The sequence below is a fragment of the Apiospora hydei genome (genome assembly GCF_038363865.1).
Source record: "Apiospora hydei strain CBS 114990 chromosome Unknown utg000009l_segment0_segment0, whole genome shotgun sequence".
Taxonomy (NCBI): domain Eukaryota; kingdom Fungi; phylum Ascomycota; class Sordariomycetes; order Amphisphaeriales; family Apiosporaceae; genus Apiospora; species Apiospora hydei.
In genome coordinates, this window is record NW_027117368.1 from 5,145,731 (window position 1) to 5,172,164 (window position 26,434).

General features: G+C 54.1%; 4 protein-coding genes across 4 annotated transcripts; 2 read left to right on the forward strand and 2 right to left on the reverse strand.

Annotated features, from left to right (window-relative positions):
* Positions 1-137: 137 nt before the first annotated feature.
* PG997_013431 (Orsellinic acid synthase) lies at positions 138-6,574 on the forward strand (the record flags this gene model as incomplete). The annotated part of the gene is made up of 12 exons (XM_066817745.1): positions 138-917; positions 968-1,533; positions 1,593-1,786; positions 1,969-2,000; positions 2,063-2,380; positions 2,455-2,780; positions 3,004-3,369; positions 3,431-3,856; positions 3,909-5,158; positions 5,197-5,979; positions 6,031-6,461; positions 6,521-6,574. 12 exons carry the CDS (start codon positions 138-140, stop codon positions 6,572-6,574), a joined length of 5,526 nt encoding a protein of 1,841 aa, XP_066663437.1.
* A 233-nt stretch (positions 6,575-6,807) lies between these two features.
* On the reverse strand, positions 6,808-8,680 carry PG997_013432 (uncharacterized protein; the record flags this gene model as incomplete). Its single annotated transcript, XM_066817746.1, has 8 exons — positions 6,808-7,017; positions 7,078-7,377; positions 7,432-7,611; positions 7,670-7,993; positions 8,038-8,287; positions 8,341-8,436; positions 8,494-8,582; positions 8,657-8,680. 8 exons carry the CDS (start codon positions 8,678-8,680, stop codon positions 6,808-6,810), a joined length of 1,473 nt encoding a protein of 490 aa, XP_066663438.1.
* A 1,203-nt stretch (positions 8,681-9,883) lies between these two features.
* Positions 9,884-15,041, reverse strand: PG997_013433 (uncharacterized protein; the record flags this gene model as incomplete). The annotated part of the gene is made up of 17 exons (XM_066817747.1): positions 9,884-10,112; positions 10,170-10,236; positions 10,287-10,636; positions 10,690-11,174; positions 11,242-11,259; positions 11,313-11,361; positions 11,416-11,502; positions 11,556-11,606; positions 11,662-11,733; positions 11,788-12,259; positions 12,332-12,494; positions 12,568-13,274; positions 13,322-13,838; positions 13,895-14,106; positions 14,171-14,699; positions 14,755-14,885; positions 14,945-15,041. 17 exons carry the CDS (start codon positions 15,039-15,041, stop codon positions 9,884-9,886), a joined length of 4,236 nt encoding a protein of 1,411 aa, XP_066663439.1.
* Positions 15,042-15,982: 941 nt separating this feature from the next.
* On the forward strand, positions 15,983-25,872 carry PG997_013434 (uncharacterized protein; the record flags this gene model as incomplete). The annotated part of the gene is made up of 7 exons (XM_066817748.1): positions 15,983-16,513; positions 16,571-16,689; positions 16,741-16,895; positions 16,956-20,803; positions 20,926-24,675; positions 24,735-25,711; positions 25,767-25,872. The coding sequence occupies 7 exons, from the start codon at positions 15,983-15,985 to the stop codon at positions 25,870-25,872; spliced, it is 9,486 nt and encodes a 3,161-aa protein (XP_066663440.1).
* Positions 25,873-26,434: the final 562 nt, after the last annotated feature.

The following is a 26,434-nucleotide window of genomic DNA, read 5'->3' on the forward strand; positions in this document are numbered from 1 at the left end:
TAGATCAACGATCCCTCATCGCCAGTCCTTTTAGTCTGCAGTCGGTGGCAGATCAGACTGAGCCCGACTCCACAATTGCATAACGACGCATGCCAGCTCGCTAGCATACCGAACACCCGGGTCTGAGCCAAGACTCAATGGCGGCATTCAGAGACAGATATGTGCTGCTGTTTGGCGGTCAGGGATCGTCGACGATCTTCTCGGACACTGCGAGCACAACTGTGGAAAGCGATACACGCACATCGAGTGCCGCTAACATCCTCTTGTCGAGATGCCATGCTGCTTTCTTGCAGGAGATACGGAGCCTGGACGAGCGATCACAATCCCAACTGGGCATTGATCTCGACCTGTTCGCTGGTCCACTTGCTCTTCTCAAACCGGCAACGCAATACCATTCACATGCTATCATCCAGGCAACCACCATCTACCTGTGCCAGGTCCTTCATTATCTGGCCGAGGTGGAGCACATGAACGTCACATTTGAGGGATTCTTCGACCAAATACAAGAGACTGCTGGCTTTTCCTCGGGTCTGATCCCAGCCGCGGTCGCCTCTCGCTCACGGACGTTGGACGACTTTGTCACTACCGCTGTGGAAGGCTTCCGCTTGGCCTTTTGGATAGCATGCCGCACGTTCCTCTTCGGATCTGAACTTGAGAAGAAGCAGAACACCGGGGACAGCGCTGCACCAGAGGCGACGGCATCGCTGGTGATCAGGGGCTTTTCAGCAGATCAGGTCGAATACCGGTTAGCCCAGCATTATGCGACCCGGACGGCGGACGTATCGTTGCCTAGCTCACGACAGTTGCAGGTTTCTGTCGTCACAAGCTCCAATGTGACATCAGTCTCTGGCCCTAGGGCCGATCTCGCTGTATTCAGGTCGCAGGCCGTTCCTGATCTCCCCACTACCTTCGCTCACGTGCATGGGTGGTACCATGGAGGGAGCAACTTGAACCCGTCGTGAGGCAGGTTCTTGGAGATGTCCGCCGCCAGGCCATTGTATTCTCTGAAAGCTCTGGTTCTGCGAAGCCTATTCTATCCAGCCTAGACGGCACGCTATACGATGCGTCACAGGCTGGTCTGTCTGAATGGTTGGTCCGACACTTGCTGGTTCACTGTGTACATTGGGACAAGGCCACCAGTCAAATCACACTCTCGGCGAGGGAAGCTTTGGGTCAAGGCCGTATCAGAGCTATCAAGCTCCTTTCGTTTGGCCCAGGCTCCGAGTCCCTTTTCCCTGAATTACAACCATTTGAGCCCAGGGTAGAGCTTGTGGATTTTTCACCGTTTAAGCCTCGCAAAAGCACCCGTTCATATCTCGAGTCTCCAGACAGCATAGCGATTGTTGGGATGAGCGTGAATCTCCCTAGGGGTAAGGGGCCTGATGAGCTGTGGGAAACCCTATCCCAGGGGCTGAGTGCTGTGGAGGAGATCCCGGAGACCCGATTCAAGGTCTCCGACTATTACTCCGAGGAACCGCACAAGCCGCGATCCATGTCCGCTAGGCACGGGGCATTTATTCGTGATCCTTTTACGTAAGTCCCTTACACCGCCACAGTCTCACTTCTCAACCGCTAACACCAGAATGCAACAGCTTCGATAATGCATTCTTCAATATATCACCACGCGAAGCAATGTCCATGGATCCACAGCAGCGGGTGCTGCTCCATGCTGCCCAAGAGGCCCTGGACGACGCCGGATACGTGCCTGACTCAACACCGTCCTTCCAGAGAGCCTCCATGGGATGCTACGTTGGCGTGGCGACTGGCGATTACACAGACAACCTGCGTGACGACATCGACGTCTTCTACTCCCCTGGGACACTAAGGGCTTTTCACGCGGGAGGATATCCTACTTCTATAACCTGAGTGGCCCTTCCATGGTGACAGACACCGCCTGCTCGTCATCCATGGTGTCTATACACCAGGCGTGTCGTGCCTTACAGAGTGGTGACTGTACTTCTGCCGTAGCTGGTGGTGTCAACGTCATTTCAAGCCCGGATGTTAGTATCACCCTCTCTAACAAGACCGTTTGCAGGGACAACCTTTGCTGACGCTATATCAGATGTACCTTGGCCTAGATAGAGGCCACTTCCTCAGCTCCACGGGCGGTTGCAAGCCTTTCGACGCATCTGCCGATGGGTACTGCCGCGCAGAAGGATGTGTCCTCTTCGTACTCAAGCGACTATCTGATGCCGTTGCCGAAGGCGACCGCATACACGGAGTCATCAGGGGCATCGAGATGAACCAGAGTGGCAACGCCCATTCTATAACACATCCTCACAGCCCAACCCAGATCGACCTTTTCCAGCGACTACTCCAGAAGACCAATGTCGACCCTGGATCCGTTGGCGTTATAGAGGCACATGGCACCGGCACACAGGTAAATAGCATCATCCTCTCCTTCATTATGGCTGCTGACTTGGTACCGTGTATTCAGGCAGGAGACGCACGCAGATTGAAAGCCTAAGAGCTGTTTTCGGTCCTCAACACTCGACAAGGAACCCCCTAGTTATTAGCTCTATCAAAGGTAACATTGGCCATTGCGAGGCAGCATCCGGCGCAGCTGGCCTTGCCAAGCTGCTATTGATGATGCGCGAGCGGACGATCCCGGTACAGGCCGGGTTCAAGAACGTCAACCCAAAGTTCGCCGACTTGGAAAGCTCCGGCTTCATCATACCGCGGAGCACGACGGCGTGGACACACTTGCATAAAACGCCACGACGGGCCGTTCTGAACAACTTCGGGGCCGCCGGTTCGAATACGTCGCTCCTCTTGGAAGAGTGGGGTTGAGCCGCTGCCGACTGCGCGTTTAAGACCCGGAGGCCCGGAACGGTCGGCATATGTTTTTGCTATATCCGCGAAATCTCAAGCAGCTTTGCAAGAAACTGTCAAAGAATATCGCCAAATATTGAACTCCCGAAGCCAGCCTTCCCTCAAAGATATTTGTTACACCGCTACGGCGCGGCGTCAAGTCTATGATCATCGGATCTCTTTGGTCTGCAGCTCTTTGGGAGGTCTGCGAGACGGATTGCAGATGTCCAGCGTACGAAATTCCACTCCTGTTCCCAAGGCTTCTGTCACAACATTCGTGTTCTCTGGGCAAGGAGGTATATATCAAGGCATGGGTGCCGAGTTGATCCACACCTCCCCGGTCTTCAAGGACACAGTCATGACTTGCGAGGGTATACTGCAGGAACTGGGATTCCCAAGTATTCTCAGTATGTTCAGAGACTCCGAAACGAACTCGGTGCCCTTGAATGCTGTCGACGCGATCATCCCGTCCCAATGCGCCTGCATTGTCCTCGAATACGCACTCGCTAGGATGTTCATGTCCTGGGGGATAATACCGGATTATGTTATGGGACACAGGTACGTCTTCCCCTATGACGAGTTTTCTTTGGCACACATACTAATCACCGGATCGTTGCAGTCTTGGCGAATACGCCGCCCTGTGTATATCCGGCGTGTTGACTTTAGAAACCACTTTACGTATGGTGGCGACGAGGGCAAAGCTTATGGTGGACCACTGCGTGCCCGATGCGACAGGAATGCTCGCATGCAACTTGTCTCTGGAATCAGCCGAGTCCATGATATCGGAGACCCACGAGACGTCGGGTATGAACGTGGCATGCTCGAATAGCCCGAGCGACTGTGTCGTTGGGGGCCCGCTCGATCAGCTGGAGGCATTCCAGAAGGAATTCAAAGCTCGCAGAATCAAGTCTAAGCTGCTCGATGTCCCATACGCGTTCCATTCGCCGGCAATGGAGCCCATGATGGAACCTCTGCGGGAACTAGGACGCTCTGTCCAGTTCTCTAAGCCCACGATCCCGGTCATGTCGAACGTACACGGGCGCTTGTTCGAAGAAGCAGACTTCACTAGCAACTACTTCGCGCTGCACGCGCGACAGCCCGTGCGGTTCAGTGATGGGCTTAGAGCCCTGGAGTCGAGGAGTCAGTCTAGAAGGCGCCGTGTTCCTCGAGATTGGTCCCCAGCCTACGACACTACCCATGCTGCGGAACACTTTTGCTTCAAGTTCCGCCACCTACCTTAGCACCTTGCACAAGGGACAGGCTGCGTGGAAGTCCCTGAGTTCGGCTTTGGCTGAGTTGGCACAACGCAAGATCTCGGTTGACTGGCGAGCCGTCAACAATGGTTCTTCAGCAAAGATGACAAGTGTGCCGGGCCACGTGCTCGAGGGATCCTCCTACCTGATCCCATACCGAGAACCTTTCCAGGGTGCATCCGATCCACAAGAGGGAGAACCGGCTGATACTCGTAGAGAAAGTGGGTTCCCGCTTTTGCCCTGGCTGAACACCGAGGCATCTTCGCACAGTCAATCGGTTCTCGAAACCACTCTGGCAGTACTCGGACCGCTGATCACCGGACATGATGTCGGCGGAAGTCCAATCTGCCCCGCGTCGGTATTCCACGAGCTTGCGTTGGAGGGGGCGCACACTGCCCTTGAGCCCCTCGATGGACAGGATCTCGTCGTGAGCAACATGAGCTTTGAGAGTCCTTTGATCTACTCCCCAACGCGGGATACAGACATCGTTACTGTCCACATTACCCGTGTCGGCTCGATCGCTGAAGCAGACTTCAAAATCACATCACACGCGGTCCAGGGAGATCAGCCGACAGCACACTGTACTGGTCACATCACCATCAAGTCACGGTCCGAACGGTTGCACTGGCGGCGGGACGCGGCGTTGGTCGCGAGGCAAAGGCAATACTTCTCCGGAGGTGGAAACGACGACGTTAGCACATTCCGGACCAAGGTCCTCTACGAAACGATATTCACACGCGTGGTCAAATACTCGGCGGAATACCAAAGCCTGGCGTACCTGAAAGTGGCCGGCTCCAATCACGAGGGAATCGGCTCTTTCAAGCTTCCATCCGACCTAATTGGGCGCAATTGCATCGCAGACCCCGTTTTCACAGACACGCTCCTCCATGCTGCGGGGTTCATCGCGAACCTTGCCGTCAACTCGGATGAGGTCAGCATATGTGCCCGTGTGGAATCAGTCGAGGTGGAGTACCGAGACATTGACTACGATAGCTCCTTCACGGTCTACTGCAGTTTGCTAGACATGAAGGGAATGATTCTGGCAGACGCCACGGCTCTCAATGCCGCCGGTGAGGTGGTGGCAGTCGTCCGTGGTATGGAGTTTAGAAGGCTGCGGCTATCGGCCTTCCAGCATATGCTGTCACGAAAGTCCATTGCCAACCCATCGCCTCGCCAGGAAGCCATATTGCCAAGCACAAATCCAACCACGTCCCCGCAGAAGAAGCAGCAGCAGCACCAACATGTAGTAACTGGTCTCATCACTCCCTGAGCACTGGCGACGCCCCGAACTCCCCCGTTGAGTCGGTCACTTGCGGTACCCTTCTGGCCCAAGGCATCAGCCAGACGCTAAATGGCATCGTTATGGAGGTCGGCGGGTTCTCGGAGCGGGACATGGACTACGGAAAGTCCCTGGACGAGCTCGGCATCGACTCCCTCATGCAAATCGAGATCGTCTCGAAGCTGACGCGTGCCTTTCCCAGTCAAGCCGGACTGGACCACCACGCGTTATCCGAATGCGATACCCTGCGGGCATTGGAGGCAAGACTGTCTTCCATGCTGCAAGGCCCGGTACAGGAACCACCTGCACTCCCCAATCCAGGCATTTCGGACAGCTTCTCATCTCCAAACAGTCTCAAAGTCACTCCCTCACACTCTTCGCCTATCGCGGATGCGCGGGAAAGCCTCGCCACATTGCATATAGCGGACGGGATACAGGTACCGCTATGCTTATTCCACGATGGCAGCGGACAGATCAGCATGTACTCACGCTTGCAGGGTCATGACCGCAGCATATATGCTTTCTCAGACCCGTACTTTGGAAGCCATGAGAGACCATTCCACAACATCAGCCATATGGCCAAGTCATATATCTCACAATTTTCCAAATTGGACCACTCCCCGATCATCCTTAGTGGTAAGTGCTGTCCCCTTTTTACGGCAATTCTCCTCACTAATACACCTTCAGGATGGTCCTTTGGTGGCGTGGTAGCCTTTGAAGCGGCTCGCCAGCTCATGGCTGACGGCTTCGACGTCAGAGGCCTCATTCTCATCGATTCGCCGAGTCCGATTGACCACGAGCCGCTTCCAAACGAGGTCATTAGCCAGGTGATTGGTGGCAATGTCGCCTTGAAAGAGGAGTTCCAGTTCAACGCATCACTACTAGGGGATTACCGTCCAACTCCCCTTCTCAGTAACAGCCAGACCAGGCTCAAGACTGTGATGTTGCGGAGTGAGGAATTATTCGACACTGAGATCCTCTGCGGGGTTCAATACGAGTGGCTCAGCAGCCAGGTATCTCGCGACGCCGCGGTTGCTGCTTGGGAAGGGCTTGTTGGGGAGCGAGTCGAGGTGATGCCTATCCCGGGAAACCACTTTGAGCCGTTCTCAAATTCCAATGTAAGTCCCATTCTTCTCTGTGCTCGCAGCTAAAGTCTTCATTGCTGACCTTTGTCCAGATTCGAAAGACAGGAGCACAAATTTGGAGAGCTTGTCAGTATATAGTGAGTTAGCTAAAATTCGAAGATATCCGAAGGTTGTTTTTGCGAAAGGGGGTTGCGTTGTTGTGTAGTTAAATTTAGCTATCGGGATTAGGGTTTAGTTGGGTTCGGAGCCCGGAGTCCCGGGTTCAGAATAGGAGTAACAGTCAATTGATATCTTAGCCATTTCAAAAACGACTTGTAGGCTACAGTGGTTCCAGTAAAAATTGTTCAGATAATCCAAATTTATTTACTATTTATTCGCGTTACTCGTACTTCTTCCAAAATGGCTTCATCTCCATATACTCCTTCGCCATAATGTCTCGGTGCATCTCTGAGCGCGGCGTGATCTCAATTGGGAATTTCTTAGGCGCTATCAAGAACCCATCGGTGTATGCTGTGGCGATATCATCATTGAGCGGCCCCGGACCCGGGGTGAGGTCGAAGCCCCAGGCGATCTTAGCCATGTTCAACATCTGCAGAGGCACGTATTAGATAGGAACTCCTACGCACTTGAGGGGCTGGAACGCACTTACGAGCGAGTTCTTAGCAAGCCTATGGCCGGGACAGACACGCCTGCCGGCGCCAAAGGCGTAGGATGTCCGCCGATGGTCATCCTTAGTAGGGTCAACGGGCACCCGGGTCCCGTAGTCGTTGTTCAAGAACCGATCGGGGATAAATTCTTGTGGTCGATCATACTCGGTCTCGTCGTTGTGGATCGACCAGGCATTGGCGAAGAAGATGGTGCCTTTGGGCAGCGAATAGCCTTGGTAGGTATCGTCCTGCGTCAGCATATGGGGGACTCCACCGGCAGCTACGGGACGCCACCTAAGTGTCTGTCGGGACCGGTCAAATTACGCATAGTTCAACTTGGGCCATTTCGAACTTACTTCGTCCATGCAGGCCTTGATAAAGGGCAGGCGGCCGATATCGTCAGGGGTCGGAGACCTCAGGGGGCCGCATATTTGATCCACCTCTGCCTGCGCTCTTTTGAACTCGTGGGGGTGTTTGATCATGGCGAGAAGAAACGAAAGCAATGTGGACGCAGTCGTATCCGAGCCAGCTTCCATCTATCAGAAGATCAGTAAGGGGACATTTCACTGCAGTTAGGGTGAGGGGTGCGCTGACCAGATTCCCGGCCAGATAAGCAAGATGCTCGTCGTCCATGTCCAGCTTCTCCTGATCCCGCAGCAACTGATGTAGCAAGCAAGCCGGACCCTTCCCAGACTGCATCCTCTCCTTGGCCTCGCTCAGGAGTCGTAGATACAACGTCTTCTGCTCCTGGCGCACTGCCCGCGCCCGAGCTTTCCACGGCGCAATGCACTCCGGCAACAGCTTGAGGACGGGAAAGTCGTCAACAGGCGGCGTAGCGCCCGGCTCGATGATAGCAGTGAACTGGTCCTGCGCATGATACAAGGCCTGCACGTTGGGAGAATCGAAGCGCTCCCCGCGCTGGCCGTACACAGACGCCAGGATCACCGCCGTCGTGTAGCGGCGGATATGGTCATAGTACCCCCGGGGTCCGTGGCCAGCTGGAACATGGTCTGCGTTGCCTCGGCGTGCTGGGTGGGCAGCAGCTTGTCCACGACGTTCACATTGAGGAGGGACTGCACGATCTTGCGCTGCTTGCGCCACTCGCTGCCATGTTGGAGGAGCAGGAGATGGATTTCGTTGGGGCAGACGAGCTGGTTGGCGACGTAGGTGCTCGGTCGGCTCGAATAGATTGAGCCCTTTTGATCAAATAGACTTCAAGGTCTCGTTAGTATGACTTCTATTTCACCTTTGACTCATGCACTTACGCCTTCACATGTTTGTAACTGTTCAAGACGACGACATTTTGAGACCCAAACTTGAGACCAATGATTGACCCGTACTCGGCTTGCCAATCATGAAATCTGATTTTTGTTACTACAAGTACCTCATATTGAAATTGCTACAGACTGTGTACTTACTTTAGGAAGCCCTTTGCCTTAGGGACTTGGCTAATGTTTCCAATGAAGGGGATCGTCGGGGGCCGGGCGGGAAGTTTCGGGGCCGGCGGCTTGCAGTGTAGTATTTGAAGAATGCGTATATGATCGTGGATACAGAGAGACACAAGAGTCCTAGCATCGATACGCTCATCATGTCTAGGAAGCCCATTCTCGCTCAACCGTTATGGAAAATGTAATGCCCTTTGCCAGGAGAGTGAATGTTTGCGTGCACCCCAAAACTAGACCTTAGCCAGTACTAGGCGTAGACACTCACGAATAGCCGCTCGGAACGCCTGCGGTCGGATTTCATATGATGCACCACTCATGCAAATCCGGTATTCCATGGGCTTAGCGTGACAGGCTATCTCGACATGTGACATACCATGGTCTGATCGAATTCTGGGTATGCCCGTAAGCAAAATTCCGGACTCGTGTTCCAAATTTGGGGCCCGGCGGAGCGTCATGGACTCAGAGGCGCTATTCCTGGAGGCATCGCCTGATACCCTGAACGTGATGGGCGTTCTGGTCATTGCAAGTGGTCAAAAACGTTGCACGAGCGGAGCTGAAACAACGCATGAAGTTGCCACACCTCAGGTCAACCCTGGTTGATGCGTCCCACGTGTTTCCTTTGCGAGTCTGCTTCTCTCGCGGCAAAATATGCAATAAAGCAATAACAGGCAGACATAGCAGTCCACTAGAACGGGGTTACAGGACCAGCTCCGCCGGGAAGAACAGGCTTAGACATGCTGCTAGATCCGCGCCGTCTTACTGGCAGATCTCAGCTCGGGAAAATATCCAAATCCGGCAGTGCCGATATTGGCTGACTTGCTCATTGCAAAAGCAAGTGCGGCAGATACCAGAACCCAATTTTTTTTTTTTTTTTCGGGACTTGCGAAGATCCAGGAACCGCGCCGCAGGTGGTGACAGGTTGGTGTGACGCCGAAGATAAGGAACGCTAAAATGGTCTTGCGCCGAAGGGTTCGGTATATCCGTGGACCCTGTGGGACCCTGCTAGCCGCCTGCGCGGAGGTGGCTGGGCTCTTAGATACACCCCCTGACTATGTAGAGTGGGGGCGCTTTTTATAGTCTAGTATACAACTAGTCCAGTGTAAGCTTACTCATCCTAGATTGAGGGCCCATCAAAACAAGCTCCAGCCGGTAATTCCAGGAACTGGGTTAGTCCCGTTAATTGCATACGGCAGATGCTTGGAAGATAGCACCTCCCAGCAAAGAAATAGAGAAATGGGTGACCGAAACCGGCAATGGTAGAGATGGCGAATAACACAGCAGAGGTTTGAGGACCAAATGCCTGGTTGGTAGGAAAATGCAATGATACAACAATTAGGAAGTTTCTATCTTAATTACTTAGGTATCATTGTTCCTCGTTGTTGACCCTTTGATAGAGTGACCTGAATGAAGATGCCGCATCACTCAGGAGGTCCTTTGGTGGTCCGACTTCGATGAGACGCCCAGTGTCCAGCACAACGACTCTATCAAAATCAAGTAGTCCCTTCAATCGATGAGCGATCATGATGATGGTTTGTGCCTGGAAGCATTCCCGAATCACCCGTTGCATCGTGGCATCAGTAGTTGGGTCGACGCTACGTAACATCGTTAGCCAAACAAAAGCTCGTAGTTAGCACAGAGAGTAGACTTACTGGCCTGTCGGCTCGTCCAATATCAGTATACTGCTCTCCTCAATAGTGCCCGCGCGAGACAGAATAGCTGCCGTTGGCCATGGGATAGCGACTTATCCTCCAGCGGCGAATCAAGACCGCCTAAGGAGGTGATCTTCTCCAAGAGTTCAACCTTGGACAGGGCGTGCATCATGGACTCGTCGGAAACTGTACTCTTCCAGGGGTTAAGATTGTCCCGAACCGTGCCCTCGATGAGGAACGGCTCTTGGGTGACAACGTTCAATTTTGAGCGGACGGCCTCGGGGTCCATGGTGGCGATATCCACGCCGCCGATCAGGATACGACCCTGGTGACATGGAAGCAAGCATAGTAATGCAGACACAAGACTGCTCTTCCCACTGCCAGTCCGTCCACATATGCCGATGTTCTCTCCCGGCTCGATCGAGAGTGAGATATTCTTCAGTACCAAGTTGCCTCCCGCGTTTGAGCTGGTCAATAATCAGCCTCGTACTGTCCAAAGTCAAAGAGATGAAGTACTTACTCGTAAGTGGCGCTGATGTCCTCGAAGACTATGGAGCCAGGGGCTGCGAAAGTTGAGTCAGCGACAACCCCCTTCTCCGTTTCACGACGCTGGTCATCCCGCGGCATCTCCTGCGTGAACTGAAAGATTCGTGTCACCGCTCCCAAGGTGGTCTCCACCTCCGTCCATTGGATAATCAGCATGCTCAACGCCTCGGTCAGCGTCGCGATCTGGATGATGGCCAAGCCGACCAAGCCCGCATTGGTGTTGGACTTTGTAGCGATGGCAATGCCCACGGCGAGTATCTGAAGTGCGGCAACAATCAAGGAGAGCACAAGCAAGAGCCAGCGCTGAATGCAAAAAGCAGGTATATCGGTTTCTGGGAGGTGTCCAGGAGTGCTAAGCTCTTGCGGATATACGCCTGGCTCCACCCGAAAGCTCGGATGGTGGTGAGGTCCTGTATAGTGTCGAGGAATAGTGAAACTATAGGGGCTTTCATCTCGATTCTGTTATTCGGTAAGTCATGGTGGTTCATAGGCGGACAATGGCAACATGTCTGGAAGGTTTACTTACTCGAGAAGCCTCAGTTGCCTTGAGGTCCGTAGGTAGAAAAGTTGGAGGATGAACAAGATCCCAATAAGAACCGGCAGTGAGACAGCAATGAACGGGACAGCTGCAATAGCAACGCCAATACTGGCAATTGCAGTTAGGAACTCTAGTGCTGGTTAGCCAGGTCTTTATATTTACTGGGGAAAATTCCAATACGTGCCTAGGAGGGCCAAGATGATGGTAAAAGGGAGTTGCCAGTCGATGAGTCTGATATCTTGGCTAAACCTTCAGGGGACATTAGCATCATGCTCGGATGTCAGTAGGAGGATCGTGCAAACCGGTTGATCAGTGACCCTATTTCCATCTTTGAAATCACAACCATCGGAGCTCTGAGATAAATGTGTCAGTCATCTAGTAGTTCAGAATTCGTTATCGGAAAAGTACCTCATTGCTGCTGTCAGTAGCTTGGCGTGTATTGCATTCGATGCTTTCGATGCTAATGTTGCCATAAAGAATCTGTAAACCGAATAAGCTGGCGTTGCTTCATTCAAAGCCACTGTATTTACTAACTGGGCAATGGCTAGAAGCCCAACCATCGAGAGCACTGCCCAAACCGCGTACAGGCCGAGCCAGAAGCCCAGGCTGCGCTTCCCTCTGGAGTCCTGAGCCCACCAGGTAACCCAAACCTGGAACAGGGCGCTCAGAGCCACACACGCAGCTGATCCGAGTACAAATACGGAAAAGTGTGGGTATCCCATCGTGCCGATGTAGATTGAGTATGATTTCCAGTCGCCCTTCTGCCTTCGCATGTCCTGGATCTTGGTGTCGAGCTCGGCTCGGAACTCTACCAGGTCTGCCCCGTCTGTAACAGGCTTTTCTTGTTCCTCTTTCGGGGCTGTGGTTGAGAGGGTCGATATGTGCTCGGTGGCTTGACCGTGTCCTAATGGGTGTCGCGCCGAAAGCTCTTCATACGATCCTGAGTCAACGATCTTGCCATCTCTGCCCAGCAGGATTATCCGATCGGCGAGCTGAAGAATTTGTTCTGTTACAAATAAACTGTGTCAGCATCCAGGAGGACATCACTTTCGACTTCAGAAGCAACGTGACGACTTACGAGAATGCGTCGCAACGACTGTGCCATTCCCGCACGCGCGGAGCAGCCCGTTTCGGCCGAAAACAGCTTCGGTTACGGCATGAGACGTGTGGGCATCGAGAGCGCTGGTCACGTCGTCAAATATGCACTGTTTCTTGTTCGCAAACAAGGCTCGGGCGACGGCCTATAGTTGGTAAAGTCGTCAGTGTGGGTTCTCATCTAATATGATTCTCTGGGTGAAAATGTATTAAACTCACTATTCGCTGTCTTTGTCCGCCGCTGAGAGACAGTCCCATGCTGCCGACAAGGGTAGAGTCATCATCGGGCATTGCCTTCAGGTCGACGGTCAACGCGCAGGCTCGGAGCACTTCCCCGTAGCGAACCGCATCCCAATCGGACTGGCCGACGATATTGTCGCGAATAGTACCGTCGTGGATCCAGGGTGTCTGCCCGCAATACGATATATCGATTGCGTGAAGCGGTAGCATGCTATCGCTTTCCTTGGGCAAGAGACTTCGTAGAAATGTCGACTTGCCACAGCCGATCGGGCCCGTAACGGCGGTGACTGTGCCAGCAGAGAAATAGGTCTCAAAGGCAGCAACTGGTGGTATATCCAACAGTGTGGTATCTGTGGGCCACATTTGTTGAAGCTGTATATGGTGATCTTCTTCTTCTTCACCGCCCTGGTCCAGGAAATGGGACGCTTCCTGTGGTTCATCAGAGATACCGGCTTTGGGATATCTCCCAAGATTGAGGAACGTCTGGATCCTTGCAAAACTTCCAATAGACTGAAGCCCCACGGCGACTGTAAAGAGAAGCTGCCTAGCCGGGGTGGTGATGAGGTTGAGAATAGACAGTGTAGCAACTGCCGTCGACACAGGCATCGGAGCGTCATGGGAGACCATTTTCATGATGGCGAAAGCTCCGAATGTGATCAATGGCGAGAGATAGACGGGTAAGAATGCTATACTGCATCAGACTAGTATTAATAGAGACTGGATAAATACTTACAAATGGTCATTGCAACGCAATTGACAAATCTGAACTTCTGCGAGATACGCAGTTCGTCTTTTCTTTTGGTGCTGATAGCCTCTTCCATGTGCCTGGAGAGCCCCAGCAGCTTGACAGAATGCAATGATCCCAGACTCTGGGACGTCAGCTTGATTCTGTTCTCGACGGCTTGAAACCAGGCGCCTTGGTGATCGCCGAGCTTCGACGCCGCAAGTCCCACCACCACAAAGGTGGCTAGTATGGAGAGTATGGGGACACAGCATACAGCCCCGACTTGCAAGTAGAGAAGATAGGTGCCAATGCCTATCTGCAAGAGACAGGACCAAGGCTCCAGTACGAGCCTCCAGAAAGTCTCGACGATGTTCTCCACATCGGTAGTCATGAGTGTGAAGGCCGTAGACTGGTCGGCACTGTTTGCTGTGGTCTGTAAGAGCTTCGAGTAGATCATGGACACCAGTGCACCTCGAACCATAACGGTGAGACGGAAGAGATAGTGGAAACACCACGGAGTAACCAGCTTCCCATCTTCAATGTCAGTCGATGCTGGAAAGGGTGTACGGGCAGTTCACTTACCGCGTTTCCCACCGACACGAAGAAAAAGCCCCCAAGAAGACCATATCCGATATTGATGGGCGCTGTGGGTGAATCCAGGTATGTGACTGTTTTCTCGATGAGGAAAGGCTGGCATATGTGCAGTGCCACCTGAATAGTACTTGATACGAAGATGATAACCAGCTCTTTGGGAAAGCTAGCAAGAACCTGTACAAGAAGACTTCCGTCATGGCCTGTTATCAAGACAAGGTTGTAAGTATAGAATTGTCGGAAGTAGTCTTTCGGGAAAGTACTTACCCCTTTTCCATCTGGTCTCCACCCGGGTAGTGAGCGCTTCTGATGACAACTCCTCATATATGGCTGGCAACTTGGATGGCTCAATGACGCTCCGGAAACCCCTCCAAAGAAGGGGGATAAGCCACAGGAAGAGAGCTCTGGAAAGTACTCCACTGCGCATCTCTGCAGACAGCTGGGAATGCTCATTCAAGAGGACGCTGGTCTTGTCCATTGTCTCAACCATAAACAACAGCAGCTTCACCACCACATTCGCTATGAGCAGGCCAGCAACGGGAGAGTCCCCTGGAATGAGGGACTGGGTGCGGGCCCTTGCAGCATCCAAAATGCAGGTGGTGATGAGGAACGTCGATATGAGAAACGAAGGCCGCACCGTTCGGTTATGCTCCCATGACGAGAGCAATGCCAATAGGATAAGGGCACCCAGCTGCACCGTCACCGACGCCAAGAACAGCGTCCGATAGGCGACATGCTCCATGGATATTACCCCAAGGAGCACGGCCTGGAGAACGACAAGGGCTACAAAGCCAGCCTATATCACCATTAGACACGCTGTGCAGCACTTTTACCATCTGACCGTGACTCACCAACTTGGCACCAGACCTGCACGACTTTCTGGTCTTCTGAGCTCTATCCCAGAGGAAGAACATCCTCCACGGAAAGAATAACATGACAATGCATGCTGGGCCGATGGAGAAGATGCTCTCTTCGAAGGTCACTATTCACCAAGTGTCAGCCTTTGCGACACAACGATGGAAATGCAGTAAAAGTAATTACCTGTAAAGTCGAAACCACCACGGCATTCTGGGATTGCTGCTATAGACGGGCCAAATGTGCCGTCACGACATAGTCGAGCGTACTGGGCGAGCCGCATATTGGTGAAGACTATAGCCGAAGCAACTCGGAGTCACTGAGACTCTCTGGATTTGCCGAAACAGTAGATAGACTTTGGCGTTCAACGATAGCACCAACCTTGCAGATCATCTACCTGCCTCGTGCGCAGTTGCATGCAGACGGACAGACTTTGGGACGAAATACGGCAAGCCACCCTGGCACCGGCAGACTGGAACCACTATGCACTTACCGTTCCATAGCTAAATTCTATGTAAGATTTACCTCGGCTAACAGGAGAATTATTAAGCTGCGCCTGTCACCATGCCTTCCTCGTACAGGGATATTCCCACACCAGGCACCAACACTCAAGCCCATATCTGTCTTCACTCGACAAAAGAAGAAACCTCCAAACGTCTCACCCGCATCAAGCGCCATCTTCTCTGAGGGCTGACTGGCTAGGTCCACCTAGGTCCGCCCGAAAAGTTCTTAGTTGACCCAAGAGTGAAAGACGAGTCTCGGCACTATTTTAGCCCCTGCCGTGACCCCTGCGTCTGTTATCAGCACGCCCCATAGGGCTATGCGCTGTTTCGGCCCATCCTTGTAAATGTTGTATAGTCTTACTAAAATCTTACTGTACCCGTTTCCATACTTGGTGCTCCGCCGAAATGCATATCCACCACCCCGCACTAGCTGAAAACGGGTTTCTGGGCTGGTCGAAAAGGACCCTTGCCTTGATGCAAACCTGCGACTCGGATACAGTAATAATCGCATTATGCGATTGATGTACATACTCGGTATAGCAACTTGGACTGGCGAAGAAACACTTGACTATCATAATACCCTGGATCGGGACTTGAGCTTCCACACGTGTTCTAACTCCCTAACGGTTCTTGTTGTGTCCCTTTTAGTTTTGCAGCATCATTTTGTCTTTTTTCTCTATACCCAACAGCAGTGTCCTTGTATTATACCCAACATTCAAAAATGGAGAAAGAGAGTCCCATCGCCATCATTGGGATGGCATGTCGCCTACCTGGAGGTGCCCACGATCCAGAGAGTCTATGGTCGATGCTGGCCGAGGGCCGCGACGGCCGGGCCGAGGTGCCCAAGGACCGGTGGAACTGGAAGTCGTTCTACCACAAGAACCCAGACATGGGCGAAGTGACCAACTTCAGCCACGCCTACTTCCTGCAGCAGGATGTGGCCGCGTTCGATGCGCGCTTCTTCGGCATCCTCGGGGCCGAGGCGACGGGCATGGACCCCCAGCAGAGGCTGTTGCTCGAGGTGGCATACGAGGCGGTGGAAAACGCTGGCATTCCTATCGAGAGCCTCCGCGGTTCCAACACCTCGGTGCACATAGCCATGTTCGCCAGGGATTATGATAGAATGGGGTTCAGAGACGGCCCCAATCTGCATAAGACACACGTGATAGGGTCCGGAGAGGCTATCCTGGCGAACAGGATATCGTATGTATGGGATCTGAAAGGAACCTCCAATACACTCGACACAGGATGCGTAAGTATTGTAAGCTCTTTGGCCATCAATACAGTTTCGCTGACAATCGTGATATAGTCTGGTGGCCTGGTAGCACTCCACCAAGCATGCCGCACACTAAAGGCAGACGAAGCTGATATGGCACTTGCCGGTGCAAGTCAGCTGATCTTGACCCCTGACCAGTCAATGGCCATGGCGTAAGTTGTACCTGTAACTACGAGTCGTGACAATCGCTGACTGTACCTTAGACAACTCACAAACGCAGACGGGAGGTGTTACACATTTGACGACCGTGGCCATGGTTACGCGAGAGGCGAGGGCCAGGGCGTGTTTTCTACCAAACGGCTTGATAAAGCCGTAGCTGATGGCGATCCGATACACGCCGTGATTCTCAATACCGGCAGTAATCACGACGGAAAGACCATGGGAGGCATTTTTGTGCCGAATGGCGAAGCCTAAGAAGTCTTGGCCAAGTCGGTCTACGCCAAAGCCGGCCTCAATCCACTAGACACGCTGTTCGTGGAGGCCCACGGTACAGGGACCGTGGCCGGCGATCACCAGGAGATCGGATCGATATCCAGGGTCTTCGGTCGCGAAGGCGGTCGCACAACCGACGTTCCGGTGGGAAGCGTCAAGACGAACGTTGGGCATATGGAGGCAGCGAGCGGCGTGGCGAGCATGGTCAAAGCCATTATGGTGCTGAAAAAGAACCTGATCCCGCCGCAGCTAAACTTCAAAAACCCCAAGCCAACACTCAAACTCGAGGAGAGGGGCATACATGTACCGCTTGAACTTACATCGCTCACGCCCAAGGGATACGTCGGACCCAGGCGAGTCTCGGTAAACAGCTTTGGTTACGGTGGAACGAACGCCCATGCGATCCTCGAGGCGTATGGCGACAGAAGCGTTGCGAACGGGTATACGAATGGTCACTCCAATGGGCACGCCAATGGACACAGCAACGGCTATACCAATGGGCATGCCGGCGAAGTGAAAAGTGACGAAGAAGATACAGCGAGACTAGTCGTCCTGTCAGCAAACTCGGAGCTGTCACTTACCAACATGATGACGAGGTTGAGCCAATGGCTTAACTCCGAGCAAAGCCACTCCACATCCCTAGCCGACCTGGCCTACACCCTCAACGTGCGACGATCCAAGCTCCCCTGGCGCTGCAGCATCGTCGCCCGCAACCCCCAGGATCTCGCAAGCGCCCTCCTCAACACCAAGATCGCCCGCCCTATCAAGTCCGCCCGCGACGTCGCCATCTCCTTCATCTTCACGGGCCAAGGCGCGCAATGGTTCGGCATGGGCCGGGAGCTGCTCCTCCGGGGCGGCTCCACCGTGTTCGCGACGTCCATCGCGGCGTGCAACCAGATGATCCGATCCGCGGGCAGCGACTGGGACCTCGTCGAGGAGTTGCTGCGCGACAAAGCGACGACGCGCCTGGGCGACGCCCGCTTCTCGCAGCCCTGCACCACCGCCGTGCAGATGGCGCTGGTGGACATGCTGGCGTCCTTGGGGATCCGGCCCGAGGCCGTGTGCGGGCACAGCTCGGGCGAGATCGCGGCGGCGTACGCGGCGGGCGCGCTGAGCCGGAAGGCCGCGATGCAGGTCGCGTATAACCGCGGCATCTGCTCGGCGCAGGCGAAGGAGCTGAACGCGACGGTCGGGGCGATGTTGGCGGTGGGTGAGGGCGAGAACGCCGTCAACAAGCGGATACGTGCGTTGGACGCTAAGCACGGCAGAATCACTGTGGCGTGCGTGAACAGTCCCGAGAGCACCACGATTTCTGGCGACTTGGATGCTATACTGGCTCTGCAAGCTGACCTGGACGATGCCTCTGTCTTCAATCGCCGACTCCAGGTCGACTCGGCGTACCATTCACACCACATGCAGGCTGTGGCAAAGGCTTATCTCTCGACGTTAGGTGATTTGTCGCATGGCTTGCCCAGCAAGGAGGTCGCATTCTACTCGTCAGTGACTGGAGCCCGCAAGAAGTCAGACTTTGGTCCGTACTATTGGGTCTCCAACCTGGTTTCCCAAGTCAAGTTCAGCGCCGCCTCCACATTAGTAGCCGAGCACCTGGAAGCTTCCCGCAGCAGCAGCGCCAGCAACGTGGTGATGGAGGTCGGCCCGCACGCCGCACTTTCGGGTCCGTTGAGACAGACATTATCCAATCTCACACTGGCTTCGGGGGCGACCTTCAAGTATAGCTACGTCCCCTGCCTTGTCCGCAATCAAAATGCAGTGGACGCCACTTTGGCGCTGGCAGGTCAGGTGTTCGAGTTCGGCGGCTCAGTAAATCTCGATGCCGTGACGAGCATGGATAAGATAGAGTCGGATATAACCTCTTCCCGACGTGTAGTGGGCAATCTTCCAACCTATGCCTGGGATCACAGTAACACCTATTGGCACGAGTCTCGCCTGAGCAAGAACTACCGCTTCCGTCCTTTCCCGCGCCACGATCTGCTCGGGCTCTTCGACGTCACCAGTTCCCCGCAAGAGCCGCGATGGAGGAACATAGTCAGCGTGGAACAACTGCCCTGGCTTCGCGATCATATCATCGAAGGTCTCGTCATCTTCCCCGGCGCGGGCTACATGATTATGGTCATCGAGGCCATGAAGCAGCTGTTCCAGTTACGCAAGACGTCTGGTCAGCTCAAGAACATCAACTTCCGGAACGTGAAGTTCACAAAGGCAGTCGTGGTACCTGACGAACAGTCAGAAGGCAGCCGCGATGTGGAATTGCAGTTGGTCATCAGCCCTTCGCGTCAACATGTCGGGAGCTCGTGGGAGGACTTCCGGGTTCTCTCCTACGACCCCCAGAGTGAATCCTGGTCAGAACACTTCAGTGGCATGACCTCCTGGGATTGCGACGTTGGGGAAGAGGTCGCCGATGTTGAGGATAGCGGCCTCGGTCATCTCACTGACTCATCTGCCGCGGAGATGCTCGAGCAGTACCAAATCCAATGCGACGTGGCCCTCGATGCGACAAACGTATATCACGGTCTGGCCGAGATTGGTAACACTTATGGGCCCAGCTTCCAGGGTCTGAAAGAGGTCCATGTCACCAAATGCCAGTCCTTCGCCAAGGTGGTCATTGAGGATGTCGTGCAGCGGATGCCCGGTCAATATCAACAGCCGCACACGATTCATCCCACAACGTTCGACTCCATCATCCAGTTGGTGGCTGTCATGTTCCACCGAGAATGCATCGTGGCGCCCATCATGCCCGTCTCGGTCGCCGAGCTGTCCATTGCTGTTGATATGGACGAAACCCCGGGCACCGACATCATTGTTGCTTCCGGCTTCTTCTCAGAGAGCCGTCGAGAGGGAACCGCCGACTTCTGCGCATACCAGCAGCGTGCTGACGGTAGCTTCCGCCCAGTGATGACGGCGAAGAAGCTTCGTCCTCAGGCTGTTGGTGATGGCGGCTCGGGCGACTCTGCTCCCAGAAAAACGACCTACCGCCTAGAGTGGAAGCCTGATGTCGACTATGTCACCCAAAATGACTTCATGGACCATCTATCCCAACAGGGCCTCTTCGATGTCGGTGCATCTGAGGATGAGTCGGAAATGTCGGCCGAGTCGCAGCTGCATCTAAACGAGATAGCTGCAAGTATATTCATCCGGCGCACAGTTCGGGCCCTTCACGAACAAAGCATCTCTTCGGCTTGTAACCCCCATCTATCTCAATTGCTAGACTGGATGACGAAATGGGACCAAGGCGAAGGGGCGCAGCTACTGGACGGTGTCGCAGCTGAAGATGAGGATAAACTCATACATCAAGCAGAAGAATCAGGCATCGTCGGTGTCGCTCTAAACCGTCTCGGGCCGCAGTACCTAGACCTATTCACTGGGAAAGTGAGCGCCGTCGAGCTAATGGCCCAGGACGACCTTCTCAGACGCCTGTATTCCGAACACACCCTGTTCAGATGTCATTATGCCCAAATGGCCGAATACATGCAGGCGCTGATCCACAAGAACCCATACATGAAGTTCTTGGAGATCGACCCGGGGACGGGAGGCGCGACCTTGCCGGTCTTGGAGAGCATGGAGCGCGGCGAACGTCTTCTTGCGGACGAGTATACCTACACCAACGTTTCGTCGGGTTCGTTTGAGCGGGCGCGCGATAAGTTCAGCCGGTGGGAGAGCCAGATCAACTTCAAGACACTGGACATCTCACACGATCCTCTCGCTCAGGGTTATACAGCCCACAGCTTCGATGTCATTGTCGCCTCATTGGAGCTGCATGCTACACCCCGTATAGACGATACGTTGGCGAATGTGAAAGCGCTGCTCAAACCCGGGGTCGGCTTGTTCTGCTGGAGCTCACGGCACCTGCGGCGGCACACAATGCCATCTTTGGCACCCTGGCGAGTTGGTGGGTATCCGAAGATGGGCGCAAAGACGGGCCCCTTCTAACTCCCCAGGAGTGGGATACGTGCCTGAAGCGGCATGGCTTCAATGGCGCTGATATGGCTATTCCAGCACACGACGGCCGGCGCAGCAGCCTTAGCACCATGATCGTTGCACGGCTAGCAAAATCCTCGAATGTAGTCAGCAGCCATGATACGAATCTAGCTGCGAAGATCCGCTCTGGCCACCCTGATGCATTCCAATCCGCCATCGGCGACAAGATAAGCGATGCCTTCACGGAGTTGGGGATCAAGTGCAGCCAAGAGTCGTGGGACACCACCAGCGACGAAGCTAGCTTTGACGGGCTCACGATTGTCGTCGACTCCGCCGAGCATCCCTTATTGTTGGATCCTACTCCCGAGATTTTCGAGCATTTCAAGCAACTCTTACTTCAAGGAAAGAATATCCTCTGGGCCAGTTTCCAAACATCTCCGAAATCGGGAGAGGCCGAAGCGATGGCTAATATGGTCAACGGCATGGCAAGAGTCATGCGACGTGAGAACCCTGGCCTCCGCTTGGTTACGGTCGATGTCCAAGACGGAATTGATCCTTCAAGTAATGAAAGCCAAGAGCAAATCATCAAGACTCTGACCGAGATCGCCACTTCGACGTTCTGGTCTGGGCCGGACTCCACAAGAGCAGAAGAGCTCGAGTATGTCACTCGAGGTGGCAAGTTGGCCATCCCCAGAGTCATCCCCGACGAGCGCTTTTCTACGTACCTCGATAGCCTAAGCCCGGCACAGGACCAGTCAGAGCCAACACCCTATCTGAACAACAACAGACCTCTGATGTTGAACGTCCGAGTTCCGGGTCTGCTGAACACCATCGGCTTCGTGGACAACGACAAGATGTCAGAGCCGCTTGGCCCTGACCAGATTGAGATCGAAGCCCGGGCGCACGGGCTCAACCAAAAGGACGTCTCCGTGGCTCTCGGTCGATCAGCGCCTGGAACAGCAATGCTCGGTGAGGTCGCCGGTGTGATCAAAGCCGTGGGAGCCAATGTCCAATCCTGGAAGGCTGGTGATAGGGTCATTGGACTCATGGTGGCTCCTTTCGGCAACCTGGTGCGCATTGACAGCAATGGTGCCGTGGCCATCCCAGACTCTCTATCGTTTTCCGACGCAGCCTCCATCCCGTGGGCATACTACACTGCTTGGTACTGTCTGACTCAAGTAGCTCGCCTTGAGAAGGGCCAGAGTGTTCTCATACACGCTGCTGCGGGAGCGGTCGGTCAAGCGGCTATCCAGTTGGCCAATCTTGTCGGAGCCGAGATCTTTGCCACGGTAAGCAGCGCCGGCAAGAAACAGCTGCTCGCGGAGCAGTACGGCATACCCGAGAGCCATATCCTTTCATACTCGAACTTTAAGAGACGCATCCTCGCCTCCACCCAAGGCAAGGGCGTGGATGCAGTCCTCAACTCGCTCTCAGGTCAGCATCTGGTAGACAGCTGGGACTGCGTTGCCCAGTTTGGCACGTTCCTGGAGATTGGTAAATCGGATATCAACGGGCGCAGCCAGCTCAGCATGGCAAACTTTGAGAGACAGGTGATATTTGCGGCTGTTGACCCATCGCTCATGTACCAAAAGCGACCGGGACTTGTGACCCGCGGATTGGAAGAGGTTCTCGCCAAGATCGACGAGGGTTTACTGAAGCCTGTCCAGCCCGTGAAGACGTATTCTATGGCTGATATCGAAGATACATTCCGCCTTGTGGCTGCCAGGAAGCACATCGGAAAAGTCGTCTTGACCGCCGATGATCAAACTCTTGTCCAGGCCACCAAACCGAAAGCCATGCCACTGCGATTGCAAGAGGACGGGACATATATCATCGGCGGTGGTCTCGGAGATTTGGGCCAGAAGATCGGGTACCTCCTGGCAGGAAAGGGAGCCGGCCACATCGTGGCGTTGACCCGCCGCCATCTCGACGCCGCGCAACGCGCGCCCTTTGAGGAGGCAATCAGCAAGCTTGGCGGTACTCTCCACATCGTGAAATGCGACATCAACGACGCGGACAGCACGCGTGGTGCTTCCGAGGAGATAGCCAAGCTGCCGCCCGTCCGAGGTATTGTGCAGAGTGCAACGGTACTTGCTGACCATCCCTTGGAGTACATGGACCACAAGGATTGGAGGACCGCGATAATGCCCAAGGTTCAGGGAACGATTAACATGCACCGATATTTCTGCTCTGGCGAAACAACAGACTTCTTCGTCTCGCTCTCGTCCGTGGCCAGCATCTTTGGCTCAAGCTCCCAGAGCAACTACGCGGCGGGCAATGCGTTTCTGGATGCCTTCGCTCATGCTCAGGGCCGGTACTCGCAAGGTATTACCCACTACACCACCGTCAACGTTGGCGCGGTCGAGGGTTCGGGGCTGATCTCTCAAGCCCTTAGTCAGAACAGCGAGTTCGTGCGCATTGTCGGGTCCGTTTCATTTGATGAAGTCATGGAGACGCTCGCATATGCCATGACACCGCAAGCACGCAGCGACGGAGCCAGGCAGTGCCTCATGCCCTTCAATCGCGATACGATGGAGGAGGCAATGGGTCCTGAGGCACTAGGCGACCATATCTTCGACCATGTCCCAAGTAAGAGACGACATGGTCAGACGACGACGACCAACACCTCGGACAAGCAGAAGCAGAGCGCAATCCAGGCCGTGGGGCAAGCATCGTCTATCCCTAAAGCTGAGGACATTGTCAAGCAGGCTTTGCTTGAAAAGTTTGCAGCTTTCACGGGCGATGATGTGCCGGACGACCAGCCCGTGGCCGCGCTTGGACTGGACTCGCTGGTCTCAATCGAACTCAAGAATTGGGTCAAACATTCGTTCCAGATGCCTCTTCAAACATCCGAGTTGAGCAGTGCACCCAGCATCGTCGCACTCGCAAAACTCATAGTCTCGAGAATGGCGCTCAACTGTAAGGTGGATGATATCGCAGCGGTAGCAGCTGGACTAGAGGAGTTGCGAGATGAGAGTGGTGGAAAACAGACAGAGCCACAGTCGGATGAATTGTCCAATTTGACATCTCAAGGCAATGACGTTACTGCATCATTACATGGTTGGGACTGCTGCAAGCACCACAAGATCTTGCCGGCTCAGCCCCTGCCCGACTTGGATGATGCGTTGGACTTCTGGCTCGAGGCAAATGAACTCATGTTCAGCGGCGAGCAGCTTGAGTCGATCCGTGGGGAGCTTGAAGCGATGCGATGCCCTGAAAGTACAGCACGCCGGGTACTCAACGACTTGTACGAAGCGCATGCGCTCGACAAGAGCAATGGCTGGTTCACCGACGTGGTCACAAACGGCCGCTTCCTGAGAAGCAGAGCATCGATTGCCCCCGGCTCCAGCATTATGGGTGCGCATCGCGAGATGAGCGTGCGGCATTCACAGGCAGAGCGTGCTGCCATCATTGCGTCGTCAATTCGATCCTTCAAGCGAGCTGTCAAGGCGGGCGAAGTCGAGCCGCTGGATATTGGCGGCAATCCCGAATGTACGTGGGGCTGGAAATGGCTATTGAACTCGACGCGTGTGCCGCAGATCAGGTGCGATAAGATGATGAGCTACAGTCTAGATGACCAGATGATGCACGATCATATTGCCGTCTTGAGGAAAGGCCGTGTCTTCAAAGTCTTGCTTCAAGATAAAGACGGACAAGATGTGACATTCCAACAGCTGCAGACGACTTTCGATGCCATAATCGACAGGGTGGACGGAGATGATCTCTGGTCAGGTATGTTGACGACTGACAACAGAGATTCTTGGGCCAAGGTAAGTCGCTGCTGTCTAATACGCGTTGCAACAATTGGGACTAATGTGTTTGGGTACAGATCAGAGAGAACTTAGTCGACATGAATCCTGGCAATGCGCAATACTTTCATGTCATTGACTCGGCAATTTTCGTTCTCTGCTTAGACACCGGAAGCCCGGAGAACCCTGAAGAGGTTGCACGAGCGGGCTATATTGGCGACGGCTCGAATCGCTGGTTCGACAAAGTCCTTCAATTCTTCGTAAGCGCAAATGGTCGATCCGGTCAGATCCAGGAACACGGAACCATCGACGGCACCACCCCGGCCCGGCTTCTGGAATGGGTCGGGACAGCCCTGGAAAACTACTCAGTTGACCCCGTTGCGCCTAAGGCGAACCCGGGCGGCGTAGAGCTGGATGAGTTGGTGTTGCAAACGACACCTGAGATTGACAATCACATTGAATGTCTCCGAACGAGATTTCTCGAGAAGACCTCTGCGTCCACATATGTCCGAGAGCCACTGGATGAATTCGGCACCGACTTCCTTGTGCAGTCCAGGACGCCCGTCAAGGGAGTCATCGATTTGACGTTCCAGCTGGCCGTGCGCCTATTCTTTGGGCGGAACATGAACTCTTGGGAGCCAACAAGCTCAGCTCATTTCCATATGGGGCGGTCGGACGCTGTGCAGAGAGCCTCGCCGGCCGTAAACTCGTTTTGTGACGCAGCGGCGGAAGCGTGCGACGGTAACAGCCAAGACCTTTCCGGCCTGAGGGCGCTTCTGCTGGGAGCAACCAAAGAGATGAAAGCGGGCATGGAAACCATGATCAGCGGACGTAGCTACTTGCGCGTCTTTGAGGCGCTGATCTCCCTCTGGCCGAGTGACACGCCATTGCCGCGCTTCTTGGGCGAGTTTGTGTTTTTCGGCAGACCGGACCCTCCCATATTTGCCCAGGTCAACGTGCTGGAGTCAGACAAGTCGGAGATTATCGTGGAGGACTTTGTGCACTTGCTAGGCGATACAGAGGGGTTCTGGTCCTTCATCGTACCGGACAAGAAAGAGTGAGTACATCCCAAAGTGCGATTAGGCGTACTTCTATGCTGACCATAAAAACAGGATTCGTTTCTCTCTCACAGGCGGCTCGCAGGAACGGACTGCAGCTTTCGTGCGCGACCTTCACCGCGCGGCAGGAATGGTGCGCAGCATCGTGGAGACCAAGTGAGAAGGAACAGCAGCGATTATTAGATGGACTATGTATCTAAAAGATTCCGGGTTGGTTTGCCCGTTGCGAGAGATGAAGAGCGTATGTCGATATACTATTGGCAAGGAAGTAGGCATTGGTGTAGCATGACGTTTGAAAGACGGGATTGATTTTCCCGTGGCCAAAGCACGAAGCAGTAGCAACAAGACGCACAAGCCGCCTGTCCTTACCCCACCATACCCCAAAACCCCCAACCAGAGGACCCCTACACAGCGCTGACAGGACCCTGCAATTGGTTACTGGGGCCCGAATCAATTTGAACACAACTTTACAAAACAAGCAACTTGAAGCTGAAGACTGCCCAAATGTCGTGACCATAGTCTACAGGCGACACATATTTCTTCTTTTGCGCCCACATGCCGAGAACTACCGACATTACTTGTCTTGGAAAATTCATATTTCATCTGAATTTTCTTTCCCTTTTGAAGATTCCTGGAATCAGAAATGGCTCATGAAAGCGAACAATTAATTTGTAACCCCTACGTGCTTTTTGAACGAGTGCTAACCCCGGCGCCATGCGATT